The 18,084-nt window shown below is 47.2% G+C and overlaps 1 protein-coding gene across 3 annotated transcripts in view; it reads left to right on the top strand.

Annotated features, from left to right (window-relative positions):
* Nucleotides 1-18,084, top strand: part of ZNF827 (zinc finger protein 827) — a 635,524-nt gene that overhangs the window by 479,241 nt on the left and 138,199 nt on the right. For all 3 annotated transcript variants that reach the window (XM_078676888.1, XM_078676891.1, XM_078676890.1), the window contains exons 6-7: nucleotides 10,317-10,556; nucleotides 12,377-12,434. In XM_078676888.1, the coding sequence (XP_078533014.1) occupies nucleotides 10,317-10,556; nucleotides 12,377-12,434 (298 nt within the window). The remainder of the gene's footprint in view (nucleotides 1-10,316; nucleotides 10,557-12,376; nucleotides 12,435-18,084) is intronic.

The following is an 18,084-nucleotide window of genomic DNA, read 5'->3' as shown; positions in this document are numbered from 1 at the left end:
CGCTCTCACGGGAGATTACTTCCCGCTGGGACACGCTGGTGGCCGCCATCTTAGGTGAGGAGGGGGAGGAGGTCAGCGGTGCAGCGCTCGGCCCCTCACCACCTCAGCCCTATAAAAGTCATTGTGTCACGGCCCCTTAACTGTTTGGACACTTAGAGCCGGTCAGTGGGACTCTAGCCACTCGCCGGACTCGCGCTACACTCGCGCTTGTTTTTAAAACTGTGTAACTTGTGAAAATATTTCTATCTGCCTAACCTTGTTTTAATTGTGCAGGTGCCACTTCTGAGGCGCTCTACTCGCCGCATTTGTTTTACCGACCTCTTGCTCGCTCTCACGGGAGATTACTTCCCGCTGGGACGCGCTGGTGGCCGCCATCTTAGGTGAGGAGGGGGAGGAGGTCAGCGGTGCAGCGCTCGGCCCCTCACCACCTCAGCCCTATAAAAGTCATTGTGTCACGGCCCCTTAACTGTTTGGACACTTAGAGCCGGTCAGTGGGACTCTAGCCACTCGCCGGACTCGCGCTACACTCGCGCTTGTTTTTAAAACTGTGTAACTTGTGAAAATATTTCTATCTGCCTAACCTTGTTTTAATTGTGCAGGTGCCACTTCTGAGGCGCTCTACTCGCCGCATTTGTTTTACCGACCTCTTGCTCGCTCTCACGGGAGATTACTTCCCGCTGGGACGCGCTGGTGGCCGCCATCTTAGGTGAGGAGGGGGAGGAGGTCAGCGGTGCAGCGCTCGGCCCCTCACCACCTCAGCCCTATAAAATGGCGCCCCGATACAGGGAGCGCAGCGGACGGGCGCAGCGGGCACGCCGTCAGCGCGCCGAAGTCGCGCCTAAGTCCAGCCCGTCTGCGCCCGTCCGCGGCCGATTGGGCCAAGGGGCCAGGGATGCTGCTACCTTTATTCCCTACTCCCCCGCCGCTCTCAAGCGCCTACACGTCTTCGCCAGCTCTCTCCCCCTCGATACCTGGACTCACATCACATCCCTTGGCATTGCTGGTACCTCATCCCCCCACCTTGGGTCGATGCCAGTAGCTGTGGCCCCGGCTCCCATTGAGTCACAGGTACGGGTCTTATACCTAAATACCCGCTCCATGGTTAAGAACCAAGCCGACATCCTGCACCTACTTCTCACCGAGAGTCCTGATGTCCTATTGCTATCAGAGACCTGGCTCACCGATGATTCACTTCCTGACATCTTGGCTGCACTGCCCCCAGACTACTTCCTGTTAAATACCAACCGCTCAGGAGGTCGCGCTGGGGGAGGGGTGGCGGCGGTCATACGCAAGGATCTGAAGATCATTACCTCTGCGGCTATGACCTTGCCGGAAGTGGACACCCTGGTTCTCAGTCTTGGGACGGAGGCAGGGGCAGTCACCCTCGTGGTACTCTACCGCCCCCCCACCCTATGCCGTCTTTTCCTTCAGCTTTCATTGACCAACTCACCAACATTGCTACCTCCTCCCCCCGTACTGTCATCATTGGTGACTTTAATTATTGGTTTCAGCACGCGGACGCTGGCCCGCATGCTTCCGAATTGTTCGAGGGTCTCTCGAGCCTGAATTTTATTCAACTGGTCAGGTCTGCCACCCATAAGGGCGGCCACATCCTCGATCATATCTGGATCCATGGGGTCAAGTCGTCCCACCCATTAATAACACCTTGTGTATGGTCGGATCACTTTATGATCGACACCACTATATCGGCGGTTGGCCAGATTAGGGTCCCCCGGTGGGAGGGCGGCATGGCTCGCAAGTGGAGGGCTGTCGATCCCCCCAAACTGCTAGCCCACTTGTCTCAAACTTGCCCCTTGCTACCTAATGACACTGGCACCGATAAGCTCTACGGGTCGGTAGCAGACTGGCTTACGACAGCCAGCGACATCTTTGCCCCCCTAACCAAGTTTCCCCAATCCCGGCATAGCAATTCCCACAAATGGTTTACCCCTCATCTAAAATCCCTCCACCTGGAACTCCGTCAACTTGAGCGCAAGTGGAGGAGAGATTACCACCCCCTAAGTAGAGATGCCTATGTGGCCGCCCGCAATAGGTACAAACTTGCCATTCTCACAGCAAAAAAAACTTATGCATCAGGAAAAATTTTATCGGCCCCATGTCAATCTAAAGAAATTTTCAAAGTCCTCAATGAATTTACCTCCGACCCCAGGACGCTCCCCACTCAGGTTGCCACACAGGAAGCATGTAATGCTCTCAGCACCTATTTCGTCGAAAAAATCGTACTGATCAAGGACACCATTCCAGTTACTTCTCCTGGCGCTGGTTCTGTTCCCCCCCCCCACAACTCTTTTTCATTTACACAATTCCCTCTCTTAGACCCCACTTCTCTGGCCACTCTTGCCACCCGTATCAAGTCTGGATCCCCAGACGATTGCTGTCCCCCGTCCATACTCCGGGCTATCTCCCACTCTTTATCCAACTGCATTCTCCCTCTGTTAAACTCTTCTCTCTCTTCTGGCACGGTGCCTGGCTCCTTCAAGGAAGCCGTTCTGGTGCCCCTCTTGAAGAAGCCAGGGGCGGATCCCGCCGTTCCAGCAAATTACCGTCCTATCTCCCTTTTACCTTTCTTTTCTAAAATCCTGGAGTCCCACGTCACTACCTGTCTCTCACAGTTCATCGAGAGTTCCAACTTTCTCGAGGCCAACCAGGCTGGCTTCAGACCCGGCCACTCTACGGAGACTGTGATCTTGGCGGTGCTGGATGCCTTGAGAGACGGGGTTGACAAGGGTACCCCCCAGGCCCTGGTATTATTAGATCTGTCTGCCGCCTTCGACACGGTGGACCATAACAGCCTTTTCCACCGTGTCGAGCAGGCCGGCATCCAGGGCCTGGCGCTGGCCTGGGTCAAATCCTTTCTGACCGGCAGGTCTCAGACCCTCAGCCTGGGTACCTTCAGGGCTCCTAGGGAGCACTCGCCCTGCGGGGTCCCCCAGGGTTCTTCTCTATCCCCTCTTCTTTTCAATCTTTATCTTCGCCCCCTTCTTTTTTCCTTGAGGCAGTGGGACGTCACCGTGTTTAATTACGCGGACGACCTGCAACTCATCTTTTCTCTTAACTCCCCTTCTGCTATTCCCAATTTTCAGGCATTCATGTCCCACATTCTCCAGTGGATGGGCCACAACCAGCTAAAATTGAACCCCGGGAAGACGGAGCACCTCCTTCCCGGTAGGAGCGCCACCTCCTGGGGGCCACAATTCTGGCCGGCGGAACTTGGTCCCTCTCCCACCCCCGTTGCCTCGGTGAAGAGCCTAGGGGTCACAATTTACTCCGGTTTATCCCTTGGGCCACAGGTGGGGACGGTGGTCTCGTCCTGTATCTACCAGCTGCGCAGGATCAGGAAAGTGGCATCTCTCTTTACACCCGATGCCCTCCTGCAGGTCATCATGGCTCTCGTCCTCTCCCGCTTAGATTTTTCTAACGCGATCTACCACGGTCTGCCTAAAACATCGGTGGCTAGACTGCAAGTGGTGCAAAATCAAGCGGCGAGATTGGCCCTAGGGATCCCGAAGTGGCAATCCGCCAGGCCCCTCCTGGCCAAACTCCATTGGCTCCCCGTTACCGCAAGATCGGCCTTCAAGGTCGGCTGCCTTATTTTCAAATCGCTAACCGGGCCTTGTCCCTCCTTTGTGAAATCTCTGATTAGACCCTACTGCCCGTCCCGGAATCTGAGATCCTCCCATCTTCATCTTCTGACTGTCCCTTCTTACAAGCTCTGTAGATCCGGAGGCCGGAGATTTGCACACCTGGCCCCCAAGCTTTGGAACTCTTTTCCTTCTTCTCTTAAAGTCTCTAATTCTCTGACTCTTTTTCGTAAGTCTCTAAAAACCTGGCTCTTCCCTCAATCTGGCTAGTCCCTCTGTACCCTCTATGTCCATCCAGCGCCAGGAAACCCATGGTGTCAGTGCGCTCTATAAGCACCCCTTACAATACAATACAATACACACACACACACACACCCTCCCTCTCTGCCCACTCCCTCTCTGCCGCCCCCCCCCCTCTACCCCCACTCACCGGGCTCTTTCCCTCTGCAGCGGGTCAGTCACGGCAGCAGGCAGGCTCGGTGTCTTCTCCGGCGATCTTCAGCTGATGTGCACGCTCACCCTGCGTCTCCTGCGCGCCCACCACGCTGTTTCGCGCCCGTTGATCCTCAGCTTGTGATTACTACTCCTTCTAACCCGGATTCTAAATTACTATTTCTTGGTTCTCTAACTCCACTCTGTTGATTCGTAACAAACTGATATTCAGCACATTTCACAGTCTCGCTTTTGCTTCTCATAAATACAATAAGATTATTTTAAACAGTGTCTACCCTTCTTTTGGTTCTGTGCCTATTATGCTTCGGACTATAGAGTTTTAGAAAGTGTGGTGGAAGATTCCATGATATCAGTGGTGTGCACAGTGCAGAGTGAGTGTGCAGAGTGCAGAGTAGTGAGTGCAGAGTAGTGAGTGCAGAGTAGTGAGTGCAGAGTAGTGAGTGCAGAGTAGTGAGTGCAGAGTAGTGAGTGAAGAGTGAGTGGGCAGAGAGAGTGTGCAGAGAGTGTGCAGAGTAGTGAGTGCAGAGTGAGTGTGCAGAGCAGTGAGTGCAGAGTGCAGAGTAGTGAGTGCAAAGTGCAGAGTAGTGAGTGCAGAGTAGTGAGTGCAGAGTGCAGAGTAGTGAGTGCAGAGTGCAGAGTAGTGAGTGCAGAGTAGTGAGTGCAGAGTAGTGAGTGCAGCATAGTGAGTGCAGCATAGTGAGTGCAGAGTGCAGAGTAGTGAGTGCAGAGTAGTGAGTGCAGAGTAGTGAGTGCAGAGTAGTGAGTGCAGAGTAGTGAGTAGTGAGTGCAGAGTAGTGAGTAGTGAGTGCAGAGTAGTGAGTAGTGAGTGCAGAGTAGTGAGTGCAGAGTAGTGAGTGCAGAGTAGTGAGTGCAGAGTGCAGAGTAGTGAGTGCAGAGTAGTGAGTGCAGAATGCAGAGTAGTGAGTGCAGAGTAGTGAGTCGTGAGTGCAGAGTAGTGAGTAGTGAGTGCAGAGTAGTGAGTGGTGAGTGCAGAGTAGTGAGTAGAGAGTGCAGAGTAGTGAGTAGTGAGTGCAGAGTAGTGAGTAGTGAGTGCAGAGTAGTGAGTAGTGAGTGCAGGTTGGTGAGTAGTGAGTGCAGAGTAGTGAGTAGTGAGTGCAGAGTAGTGAGTGCAGAGTAGTGAGTGCAGAGTAGTGAGTAGTGAGTGCAGAGTAGTGAGTGCAGAGTAGTGAGTGCAGGTTAGTGAGTAGTGAGTGCAGAGTAGTGAGTGCAGAGTAGTGAGTAGTGAGTGCAGAGTAGTGAGTGCAGAGTAGTGAGTGCAGAGTAGTGAGTAGTGAGTGCAGAGTAGTGAGTAGTGAGTGCAGAGTAGTGAGTGCAGAGTAGTGAGTGCAGAGTAGTGAGTAGTGAGTGCAGAGTAGTGAGTGCAGAGTAGTGAGTAGTGAGTGCAGAGTAGTGAGTAGTGAGTGCAGAGTAGTGAGTAGTGAGTGCAGAGTAGTGAGTAGTGAGTGCAGAGTGCAGAGTGCAGAGTAGTGCGTGCAGAGTGCAGAGTAGTGAGTGCAGAGTAGTGAGTGTAGTGAGTGCAGAGTAGTGAGTGCAGAGTGCAGTGCAGTGCAGGTATGTGCAGTGCAGGTGAGTGCAGTGCAGGTGAGTGCAGTGCAGGTGAGTGCAGTGCAGGTGAGTGCAGTGCAGTGCAGGTGAGTGCAGTGCAGGTGAGTGCAGTGCAGGTGAGTGCAGTGCAGTGCAGGTGAGTGCAGTGCAGTGCAGGTGAGTGCAGTGCAGTGGAGTGCAGGCGAGTGCAGTGCAGTGCAGGTGAGTGCAGTGCAGTGCAGGTGAGTGCAGTGCAGTGCAGGTGAGTGCAGTGCAGTGCAGTGCAGGTGAGTGCAGTGCAGTGCAGGTGAGTGCAGTGCAGTGCAGGTGAGTGCAGTGCAGTGCAGGTGAGTGCAGTGCAGTGCAGTGGAGTGCAGTGGAGTGCAGTGCAGTGCAGTGCAGTGGAGTGCAGTGCAGTGCAGTGGAGTGCAGTGGAGTGCAGTGGAGTGCAGTGCAGGTGAGTGCATTGCAGGTGAGTGCATTGCAGGTATGTGCAGTGCAGGTATGTGCAGTGCAGGTGAATGCAGGTGAGTACAGTGCAGTGCAAGTGAGTGCAGTGGAGTGGAGTGCAGTGGAGTGCAGTGCAGGTGAGTGCAGTGCAGGTGAGTGCAGTGCAGGTGAGTGCAGTGCAGGTGAGTGCAGTGCAGTGCAGGTGAGTGCAGTGCAGTGCAGGTGAGTGCAGTGCAGGTGAGTGCAGTGCAGTGCAGGTGAGTGCAGTGCAGGTCAGTGCAGGTGAGTGCAGTGCAGGTCAGTGCAGTGCAGGTCAGTGCAGGTCAGTGCAGTGCAGTGCAGGTGAGTGCAGTGCAGTGCAGGTGAGTGCAGTGCAGTGCAGGTCAGTGCAGTGCAGGTCAGTGCAGTGCAGTGCAGGTGAGTGCAGTGCAGGTGAGTGCAGTGCAGGTGAGTGCAGTGCAGTGCAGGTGAGTGCAGTGCAGGTGAGTGCAGTGCAGGTGAGTGCAGTGCAGGTGAGTGCAGTGCAGTGCAGGTGAGTGCAGTGCAGTGCAGGTGAGTGCAGTGCAGTGCAGGTGAGTGCAGTGCAGTGCAGGTGAGTGCAGTGCAGGTGAGTGCAGTGCAGGCGAGTGCAGTGCGTGCCGTGCAGGTGAGTGCAGTGCAGGTGAGTGCAGTGCAGGTGAGTGCAGTGCAGGTGAGTGCAGTGCAGTGCAGGTCAGTGCAGTGCAGGTCAGTGCAGTGCAGGTCAGTGCAGTGCAGTGCAGGTGAGTGCAGTGCAGTGCAGGTGAGTGCAGTGCAGTGCAGTGCAGGTGAGTGCAGTGCAGTGCAGGTGAGTGCAGTGCAGGTGATTGCAGTGCAGTGCAGGTGAGTGCAGTGCAGTGCAGGTGAGTGCAGTGCAGGTGAGTGCAGTGCAGGTGAGTGCAGGTGAGTGCAGTGCAGGTGAGTGCAGTGCAGGTGAGTGCAGTGCAGGTGAGTGCAGTGCAGGTGAGTGCAGTGCAGGTGAGTGCAGGTGAGTGCAGTGCAGTGCAAGTGAGTGCAGTGCAGGTGAGTGCAGTGCAGTGCAGGTGAGTGCAGTGCAGGTGAGTGCAGGTGAGTGCAGTGCAGTGCAGGTGAGTGCAGTGCAGGTGAGTGCAGGTGAGTGCAGTGCAGGTGAGTGCAGTGCAGTGCAGGTGAGTGCAGTGCAGTGCAGGTGAGTGCAGTGCAGGTGAGTGCAGTGCAGGTGAGTGCAGGTGAGTGCAGTGCAGTGCAGGTGAGTGCAGTGCAGTGCAGGTGAGTGCAGTGCAGGTGAGTGCAGTTGAGTGCAGTGCAGTGCAGGTGAGTGCAGTTGAGTGCAGTGCAGGTGAGTGCAGGTGAGTGCAGTGCAGTGCTGGTGAGTGCAGTTGAGTGCAGTGCTGGTGAGTGCAGTTGAGTGCAGAGTGGTGTGTATTGACAATGTAAATGACAATGCCATTAATTTATGATTTAAAGAAAAAAAAATGGCATGAGCAATGCCAATAGCTCTACCTTTAATGATGCCGAGACCATTGCATTGTAAATGCTTGTTTTTTTATATTACTGCAGGCAACCATACCGGATGCACTGTAGTTGTCATTAGCAGTAACCTTGCATGTGGTGGACACTGATGCAATCTCCTGTGATGTGGTCACTATTACGACACTAATATTAGTAGCTCTGGATGACTTTCATTGAACTTAAGAGGCTTTTATTACAGAAAAAGTGGGAGTCTCCTGGTCTAGAGTATGCACACTCCTAAACAACTTCATGTATTGGACAGCTTTGGTTTCAGATAAGTAACTTAAAAATAAATCAAACTAGTTTCTGATTCGTTCAGAGACATTTACATTTCTATAATTTGCTATCTTATGTTAGCTAAATGCACTACGTTTATTTGCTCAGGCACATTAGAATTATCTGAATAACTTTGGAATAATTCACCAGACTGTATTGTATTATAATACCAGTATTTAGGAGGTATATCCTGTTTCTCTTGAATAAACAAAAATATAAACAATTTGATGCAATTTGAGTCTTATGAGTGACAGAGTGGAAATAATTATTGAGGAATAGCTGTGTACTGTACACTGGTGCTGAGCGATAGAGTAGCCTCAGTTGTCTCTGTATAGTATACACTGTAGCCCTATGGTTCTGAGTGACAACTGTTGGCTGGACTCAGACCTTAAAGTATTATTCAGCTCAGAAAAGGTGTGAAGATATTTTTCCCAGTTATTGCTAACAGGCACAGGCATATCCTGTTATACTTATTATTAGCTTCGTTTTAAATGCTCGTGAGACCCATTTAGAAAAAGCCATTCAGTATTGTGTTTGGAGTTTTCGCATTTTCCCATATAGGGTCACTCAGACTGTGGCAGTAGGACTAAAGTGGGTGAAAACACAATTTTCGCCTTTTTAAGCACTAGCTCCTACCAGGAGTAGAGCCAAAATTGAGCTACATTGCATTTTAGCCGATGCACATACCACTTGGTCAAACTTGTGGGTAGGGGCCCATGTTTAATGTGAAAAATGGTGTACTACCGTGTGAAAAGGCAGAAAACACATTTACTTATGTCTCTTGTCATTTTTCATCATTTAGCTTGTTACTGAGCCCAAAAGCACACTCGAATCACGGTGCAAATGCTATTTCCAACTCATTGTTTTTGCAGTCACAACAACCACTAGAGTCTAAATAACCCTATAAATGGACCTATGCCATAAAATTCAGGCTGATCATGAAAGAAGGGTCCTTGCAACTCTTGTAAAAATATTATTGATCTATTAAAATTAATGGGAAATTTCCACTGTTTTTTAAAACTTTAAGGGCCATATGTATCAAGCTAATTAGCATTCGCAAAGGCCGAAATTCTGCGAATTTCGGCCTTTGCGAATGCTAATTAGCAAAATGGTATGTATGAAACAATTTCGCAGCAAAATAAGGAATCGCAAAATTTGCTATTCCTTATTTTGCGATTGCACTTAAGGAATCGCAAATTTTGCGATTCCTTAAATGCAATGTATCAAAGAAAAAATATTCAAAAAATGCCCATAAGGAATCGCAAATTACCACCAACTTCTAGTTGGTGGTAAGTTGGGAATTCTTTTAAAAAAGCTTTTTTCAAAAAAAACAAAGGTGCCATATGACGCTCATACATGCCCTTAGGGCATGTATGTGCGCCATATGCCCCCAAATGTCATTTTCAGGGGTGCAGCAGGGTGTTCTTGAGACACCCCTGCACCCTTGAAAAAATTCCTAATTTGCGATTAGCAATTTGCTAATCGCAAATTAGGAATGGTAAGGAATCGCTATAAAAAAGCGATTTTGTACATACATACCGTTTTGCGAATTCTAAATAGCGATTCCTTAAAAATCGCTATTTGGAATTCGCAAAACGGTATGATGATACATATGACCCTTAGTGAGCATTCCCTTATACCTTTATTTTTTGTTAATGGCATAGAAGGTTCCCTTTTTTCAGCAGCAGCAAAGACTGTAAAGTGGCAATGTGGTTTAGTTTAGTGACAGACAAAGCGAATCTTTTCTGAGAAGTAGGTTGAGAGATATTTTTATTGTCATTAAAATCTTTTGGAAATCATTTGCATAATTTTAGAGAACAGAGTGTTATTTTATGTTGTGAATAAAAGACCCGATGTATCGTACACGGAGGACTTCAGTCAGCCTTACTGGCTCGTGTCTGCCAGGGTTAGTGGTGCAACCATGCAGTTTGTGAACATCACCAGAAAATATCTGGCGTTTGCCTAAAATGGACATTTTGACTTGGACCAACGTGCAAAGAAAGGCAAACAGATGGTGTCTATATTCATTCTGAGACTGCTCTGCCTTTCTTAAAAATCGAGATACGTTAGGAAAGTGAGTTGAATTTACCTGTAAAATGTAGCTCCCTATATAAATGTAGGAATCAGTTTTGACAAAATGTAAAAAGTTGCCCACCCAGAAGTGGTTCAATGGCAGATGCAACAAATGATTCAAATTTCGGCTGTGATGGTCACCATGTGTTCTTCACTGACAATAAATAACTCTAAGATGAGAATGTGCTTCGTTTGTGAGGCTAGATTGCAAATTATTTGTCTGAATATCTGTTTGTGTTTTGCTTCGGGTTATGTTACTTTTCCTGTGAGTGTTTCACAGTAACTTATATGGTGTTGTTATCATCTTCGGCCTGTTAAAATAGAGGGTTGTAGACCATGACCTGTTCTATACATTTTCCACCAACAGTGACAAACATACTAATTTTTGCCTCCTCTTTGCCTCCATAGCCGAAAGTTCCAAGGAAATGCAGACCACGAAGATTAAAGAAGAGCCAATGGAAGTGGACATCCCGGACACGGGAATCCCAGTCTCACCCAACCATAATTTTGGTTACAGCACTTTATTGAGGCAAGAGAAAATGGAACCTTTGTTAAAGGCACAAGAAGGCCGAGTGCTACCAGACCGAAACCTTTTCAGCCAAGACATATCGGTGAAGATGGCTTCCGAGCTTCTTTTCCAGCTGTCAGGTACAACAGGAGCAGGAGTATCTAGGGGTCAAGAAAGGGTCACTGTCCATGTATCCTTGGAATGTAAACCAAAAGTCAATGTCCCCTTTGTACTAATACCATTTATTTCAACACATCTCAACCTTAGTGTAGTCATTCAATCCATCAATCAGAATTTGTAGCACGCTGCACTGTCACCCCTAGGGGTATCTGGGCGCTCAGGGTGCTGTCTCCTTCAAATAACTAGGTCTTGAGTTACTTTCTGAAGTCCGCCAGGGAGTGTGCTGTTTAGAGGGGATGGGGCAGGCATTCCAGGTCTTGGCAGCGATGTAGAAGGATCAGCCCCGCTGCATCTGCCATGGATGCAAGGGGTGTGTGCGAGGGAGTGTAAGGCGGAGCGCAGGTGTCCTGCAGACAGGTGGAAGTTCAGTCGATGGTTGATGTAGGATAGTTCTTGGTTGTGTAGAGCATTGTATGCATGCATGAGGATCTTCAAATGGCAACTTTTCTGGATGGGTAGCTAGTGGAGGTTTCTATGGTGGGGGTGATATGGGTCCATTCGGGAGATCCAGGATGAGAATGGCTTCGGTGTTCTGGATGGTCTGGAGTCATTTGTGGAGCTGGGTGGAAATTCCGACATAGAGGGTGTTGCCATAGTCAAGGCGGCTGGAGTTGATGGCCTGCATGACGGTCTCTCTGGTGTTGTTTGGAATCCATCTGAAGGTTCTGCAGACCATGCTAGCTGTGTAAAAGCAAGAGGAGGCTACTGCATTGACTTGTCATTTCGTGATCAGTTGGCTGTTGAGGATGATGCCGAGGTTGCATGCGTGGTCTGTCGGTATGGATGTAGTTCCGAGTTCCGCTGGCCAGGAGCTGTGGTCCCATGCGGAGGTGTTCTTCCCGAAATCAGTACTGCTGTTTTGTCGGAGTTGAGTTTGACGCATCTGGCTCTCATCCATTTGGCTACGCCAGTTATGGCATTGCAGAAGTTATTTTGGCGTTGGAGGGTTCCTCAGTGAGCGAAATGATAAGTTGAGTGTTGTCAGCATAGGAGGTTATGTTGAGTCCATGGGATCTGATGACATCTGCGAGGGGGGGCATATAGATGCTGAACAGAGTGGAGCTGAGAGACGATTCTTGGGGTACGCCGCATATGATGTCCTTGGGTGTGGAGGGGAAGGGAGGCAAGACAGATGCTCTGTGTGCATCCAGATGGGAGTTTTGCTGTATGCCGATGTTGTGGAGTCTGTCGAAGAGGTTGTGGTGGGAGACGGTGTAGAATGCAGCAAAGAGGTCGGGAGGATCAGGGCCACAGATTCTCTGATGTCGAGGAGGGTTCTGATGTCGTCTGTGGTGGCAATCAGCACGGTCTGAGGGCTGTGGTTGGCATGGAATCCTGATTGTGATGTGTTGAGTAGATGATGTAGTTCCAGGAATTCGGTGAGCTGTTGATTGATGGCTTTCTCAAGTGCTTTGGCTGGGTAGTGGAGCGGTAAGATCGGTCTGTAATTTTTAAGTTCGCTGGGTTCTTTAGGAGGGGTCTGGCTTCTGAGTGTTTCCATCTACCATGGAGGTTTGCTGTGGAGATGGAGGTGTTGAGGATGCTGGTGAGTTCCGTTCTCATTGAGTTGGCTCTGAGTAGTTTCAAGTTCTATGAAATTTGTGGCTGATAATTTTGTCTTAGAGATTTATATTTTCCTGGGGCTTATTGCACCCTATTCCAACTTTTGCATGCCAGTGGGGGCGATAGCACTGGCAGCATGGTCATGTTTTACTTTGCTTCTGTTGCAGTTCATATATACTGAGGTGTCACTTATTTTTATTTAAATCTTCCTTTACAGAAAAGGTGAGCAAAGAGCACAATAACAATAAAGATCACATCATCAGAACTACACCCAGGTACGCTGCCTTTGTTGCTATCTCTCTATTTTCTGTCTGATTTTGTCTACTTATCTGTGTCTATGTAGCAGCAATTTAGTGGCATCCAGTGTTGTTTGCATATGGGTAAACCTGATCCTACTCATGCATTTGATGAAAGGTATCTGACTTCAGCCTCCATCTGGGTTGTTCTGAGTACTACAATTTCATGTGGTCAATATGTTGTGTTTTCATGGTAGTTTGAAGGATCTTACAGAAGAGCATCCCCATCGGATTTGGATTTGAAATAAAAACTAAACAACAAACATGGATGTCTGTTTTCAGGGAAAATTCCTCCTTAACAAAAAATGGCCATCCATTTAAGCATTTCTTTGAAAATAATCTCACCAACATATGTGTCTTCAACAATGTTATCTAAACGTCTGCTTTCACACAAGATTTTTTCCTAAACAAACTGCAAAAGTCTTTCTCCAATAACTAAATCATCTCATTTATGAAAGACCACTTGCCATTGTTCTTTCGTTAGATTACAGAGTTAGCCATCAAACATTTATGGCTGCAAATAAACTTGATGCCCCCTTGGATGTCTTCCATTTTAATAAGATTTCTTTGTGCTTTTTGGGATGGGTATGTCCCCTGCTTGGCATATAGAGTTGTTCTCCTGCCACGAGTGATCAACTGATATGTGTATCTGGTACACTGACTTTTATTTTGGCCCTGGTGTCATGCTAACCTATGTCTTTGAACAAAGGACTAGGCCTGTCCCGGACTATGCAAGATCCTTGCCTTCTCTTGTGACCTGTAGAAGCCTAGCAAGCGTACCCTCATTAGGGACTGAGGACTCCTGTGCCTGTCTTGGGTATAGCACATAAAGCAGTGGTAGCTTGATATCATGTTATTGATATGACCAGACCGTTGTATCTGTGTTACAGAGAGTGTGGCCTACAGCCCCTTCACTGAGAGTGTGGCCTACAAGCCTTTGTTGTGTAATGCTACTGTGATATATGTATTTCCAGAACTTTTCACTGGCATCCCATGTATATGCTGAGTGCACATGTGTGTGTGGGTGGAGTGCACCTGCAACACCATTTTGTAATGCCCTGTGTTGACATGACAAACAATGGAAGATGGGGACTGCTTCCTTAGCCAGTGGAAGTGCATAGCCTCCATTCCTGCAGCTGACTGGATGGTGGAAATCTAGACACTGATGTGAAGAGGGTGGAGACAGGGCTATCTTTAGAAATTCTATAAGGACTTTCGATAGTATGGGGATCAGTTGTCCTCAGCACTGCCAGTTGGTTAATGGCAATTGTGAAGGGCGGGACTAGAGCTTCTATTGTCTTTGATGACGAGTTATTGATTTGTTAAGTTGGAAAGACAATAAAAACATAATTAAGAAAAAACTCTTTCCCCCATGTTTTTCAATTTATAAGCAGAGCCACTGATACGTTAAATTGAGATAACTGGCATCTCTGTCTGCCATTATGCAAATGTCAATTAACCCTTTCTGAGTTCTTCTATAGTTACCAAAGTTTTGATGTCTGCTGGTTCACTTCTGGATGGCAGAATAAACTGTAGTGGTGGCTGCGCCTAAACCAGCTCTGCAAGCTAACACATTTTTATTTCTATCATACCCCCAACTCTGACTGAATTCACATGTCAACCAGTTTATGAAATCTGCAAGCTTGTCCTTTCCTGCTACTGGAATGTTAAAACAATGAAATAACATCTTGTTATTATTAAACATTTATGAGTATATCCACCACCAACTGCTTACAGAAAAGACAACTTGCTACATGTAGCCCCAAAGGATTCAGAACCCCCCACATGCACGAAGCCTGGATTGAGTAAAAGTAAAAAGCGTTTCTAGTTAGTTTTTACATGCACTACTCTTTGTTGGTCCTATATGGAGACTCTAGGTGCATGGTACTTGGGCATTGTAATCACAGCTCTCTTCCCTTGGAGTTGAATTGAAGAACAGGTGTGAGAAGAATGGTAAGAGGATTAAAGGGAGCATAAAATCTCCATAATCAAAACACAATTTCTTTTTAAAAACTGTCTGACTTAATATTTCAGTACTTGTAAAAAAACCTTTGGCGGACTGAATGACAGCACACCATTATTGAGATAGAAGTAACAGAGTTCCTGCTGCACTTCTTGAGTTCCCTAAATTGCAACCACACTCTCTATGCAGAGTCTGACAACTATGAGACTCCTGGGCCTATGTTCGCTTCCCTGCATAGTTTAAAGCACGTTTGCAGGTTTCGGAAGCCCGACATAAGCCTTGGGTTTGAGAACTGTGAGTTGAGGTTGTCAATCTTGTGCAATGAATAATTGCTTTTAATTTTTAAACTCGGGAGGGTCTTTGCACCCTTCTCCAATCTAAGCCTTGGGGTCAGTGTATACTCACCTTGCCCCTTAGGTGGTCTTTTGATTTTTTTTGCTGAGTGTGGGGACCATGCCTTGCACCCTGTAATGATGGCATCAACAGAGATTCTTCAGTTTAACCAGCCAATTGGAGTGCTTCTTTCTGCAGTCTAAATTGTGAGTTTGCAGCCCTAAAATATATGGTCATAGAAAAAGATTCCTCGTCCAATAGACTACGTTTGTTTTTTTAATTTGGATCCAAGGATAGTCCTTGAACCCAGGTTCGTAAATTGTTCACGGTATAATGGTAAATAAATTTCTAGTATTTAAACCTTTAACGACCATTGGCACATTTTTGTAATACTCATTTCTGAAAAACTACATACTGACACACACATACACACATGTTAAAGTGATGTTATAGTTAGGGCTTGTAGTAATATGAAAACTATTGTTTTAAAGCATAAAAAACGCTGAAATTCATCAGTTATAGATTATTGAAATTTAGTTATTTTTGTTCAGAGGCTCCCGCAGGAGGGGACCCAGCTTGGCCATCCCTGTGTGATCTCACGAGGGGACCGTAGTACTAAGTGCGGACACCCTGTGAGGTCCAGCGGGAGGAGTGTCGGGTACTGCAATACCATGCAACCAGTAAAAACTGAAGTTTCCGCCATCCCATAACACGGCACTGCAAAAAAAAAATATAAATTACATCTGGGGTGGGTGTCCATGGGGGTTGCACAACCATTGGAAGTTGACCAGAAACAGGGGGTTGCACAATGGGGGATGTGTGCAGACACTCAATCCCATTCACAGATCTAGGTGCCGAACCAGGTCTTCCCTGAACCGGAAACAAGCATCCTGGGACCGGTTTCGGGGTAACACCCCTCATGAGCGAGGCTAGCATGAATCCAGTGGCAAAGTGAGCAAGGGACCCACATCTGGGCATGTCCTGCCAACTTAGGGCAAACAAAGCAAACTCAAGGAGATGATTGGCAGAACGCTGAAACTTTTCAGACACTCACCCACAGTCACAGGGTGGCAAAGTGAGCTAAAGAACGATGATGAATTTAACCTAGACCTGTGACTGGGGGTGAACATCTGAAAAGGTTCTGCACTCTGTCCATCATCTCCTTGTGTTTGCTTTGTTCGCCCTAAGTTGGCAGGGTATGCCCAGACCTTGCTCAATGGTCTCTTTGCCACTGGATTCAAGCTCATGAGGGGTGTTACCCCGAAACCGGTCCCAGGGTGCTTGTATCTGGTCCAGGGTAAATCTGGCTTGGCAGTACGAGCTGGACTGTTCCTATGAGGAACAGGGTCAAGACTGATTTGCATATGGCTGGGTCTGAACTTGAGTGGTGAAGTGAGCTAAAGAACGATGATGGATTCAACCCAGATCTGTGACTGGGGGTGAGTGTCTGAAAAGGTTCAGCACTCCATCTATCATCTCCTTGTGTTTGCTTTGTTCGCCCACAGGTGTGCATCAGCTGTGTCAAAAAAAGTCCTGAAACGGTGAGCAAGATAAAAAAAGTGTAGTTTACGCACTTGTTAACGGCTGATGGACCTCAGAGTCCTTCTGCGCCAGCGATGTTTTCATAAATCGATGTAAAGAATAAAGCAAACATTGTAAATGTTAATCCTTAAGCATAACACTAGGCAGACAGCTTGTTGATGTGCAAAATATTGTTTATGGCTTTTTTTGACATTGTTTGGTGCGGACATTTCTCCAAATAACATTGACACTGTATTTATTGTATTCAAAGTAAAGCTAAAAGTTAGAAGACAAAATGGGGTGAGCATTGACCCTCGCCCCCCAAAAAAAAAACATTTATGGGCTGGTGATGATTCTGTAGGAAATATTTTGCTTTTCAAAAGCCACATATGTGACTAAAGCATTGTTTGCCCTATATATTGAACATACTAGGATTTAAAAGTGGAAACAGGCTAGTGAGATTTCTACAAACATTAAGATCACTTGAATTTTAAACGGATATAGCTCTAATCTCTTGCAATCTTGCCTGGTGTGTCTTACCTTGTGGAAATTACTGTGGTTGTTTTATGTTTCCAATCTTAACTTATGGGTGAAGGTTTGGTATGGTACCCATTCATAGTTGTCGCCCAACTCCTATGCAAACAGGTCTGCTTCTTATGAGTGGAATTCTTTATAACTGGGATTGTGATTGGAGAATCCACTTGCATTCTCTCCTCTTTATATTCTCATTATGATAGTGATCGAAATTAAAAACCTAGCATGTGAGCAATACCCTGCATACATTTAAGCCAGTTTTTCAGTGCTCTGTGCTTTTGTCTTCGAAAAGCAGATTCCTCCTTACGGAAAGTGCATCATAGCAAGAAGACCACAAAGTTCTTGTCCTCCTCAAATCCTAGACAGGATTACAAAACCATTTTGGCTGGCTGCGTGTTTGTTGTCTCATTCTATAGTGGAGTAAATCAATATGTTATTTATGATTTGCTTCTTGAATGCATTGGCTAAAATTCATTATGTACTGTGGCTCAATATATCACTTTCAAATTAAATGGATTACATTTTCATTTGTCTTCTGGGTAGGTTGACCTCGTTTAATGGGTAGCCTGAAATGACCTCTAAGTCTGATAAGCACCTTGAGTCACAAGTGTTTTATACTTGATTGCTGTCCCACAGCTCAGGGGCTACAGGTGAGGCATTGAGTGGCAATCGCTTCTATTTTGAGGATTTGCATTTATCTACATGAAATCTTGTTGGCTGGTAGTGCCTTTAACCATTTTACTGCACACTTCCGAATAGATGTGTGGTGTGTTACGACACTGCAGGTAGGATTTATAACTCCAACTTTATTCTGTAATGGATAGAGGTACAGATTTCAATAATATCCGCCCCGATCTACTGTCCCTATCCCATTAACATTCTCCAACGTCCCTGTTCCAATTCCACCCACAAGCATTCTCCCCACGCACTAGGTAGCAACCTTGCATGTCGGGTAATGCCAGACATGACACAAGGCTGCAGACTCAAATGAGTTTATAAAGTTACCTTCATCAGAAATGATGGCCCTGAACTTCAAAAAAGAGAAAGAACGTGTTAAGATCTTCAAGAATATTATGGTGAGACAGTAAACAAACAACTAATTAAAAAGTAATATGTGTGTCATAAACGCAGTATTCAGGTTAAAGCATCTCTCTTGGGTACTTCTTCACCATTTTGGAGAAGGCTTCAGTGCCTATTGTCCTGGTCATCTGTCTAATGAAGTTGAAGCAATGACTCTGTGAGTGGGTGTGCGTGTGTCTGTTGTGCTTACTTAGGGTC

The sequence above is a fragment of the Lissotriton helveticus genome, chromosome 2_1 (genome assembly GCF_964261635.1).
Source record: "Lissotriton helveticus chromosome 2_1, aLisHel1.1, whole genome shotgun sequence".
In the NCBI taxonomy this organism is placed as follows: Eukaryota; Metazoa; Chordata; class Amphibia; order Caudata; family Salamandridae; genus Lissotriton; species Lissotriton helveticus.
The sequence above is the reverse complement of the archived record's forward strand: the minus strand, read 5'-3'. Positions and strand labels throughout refer to the sequence as shown.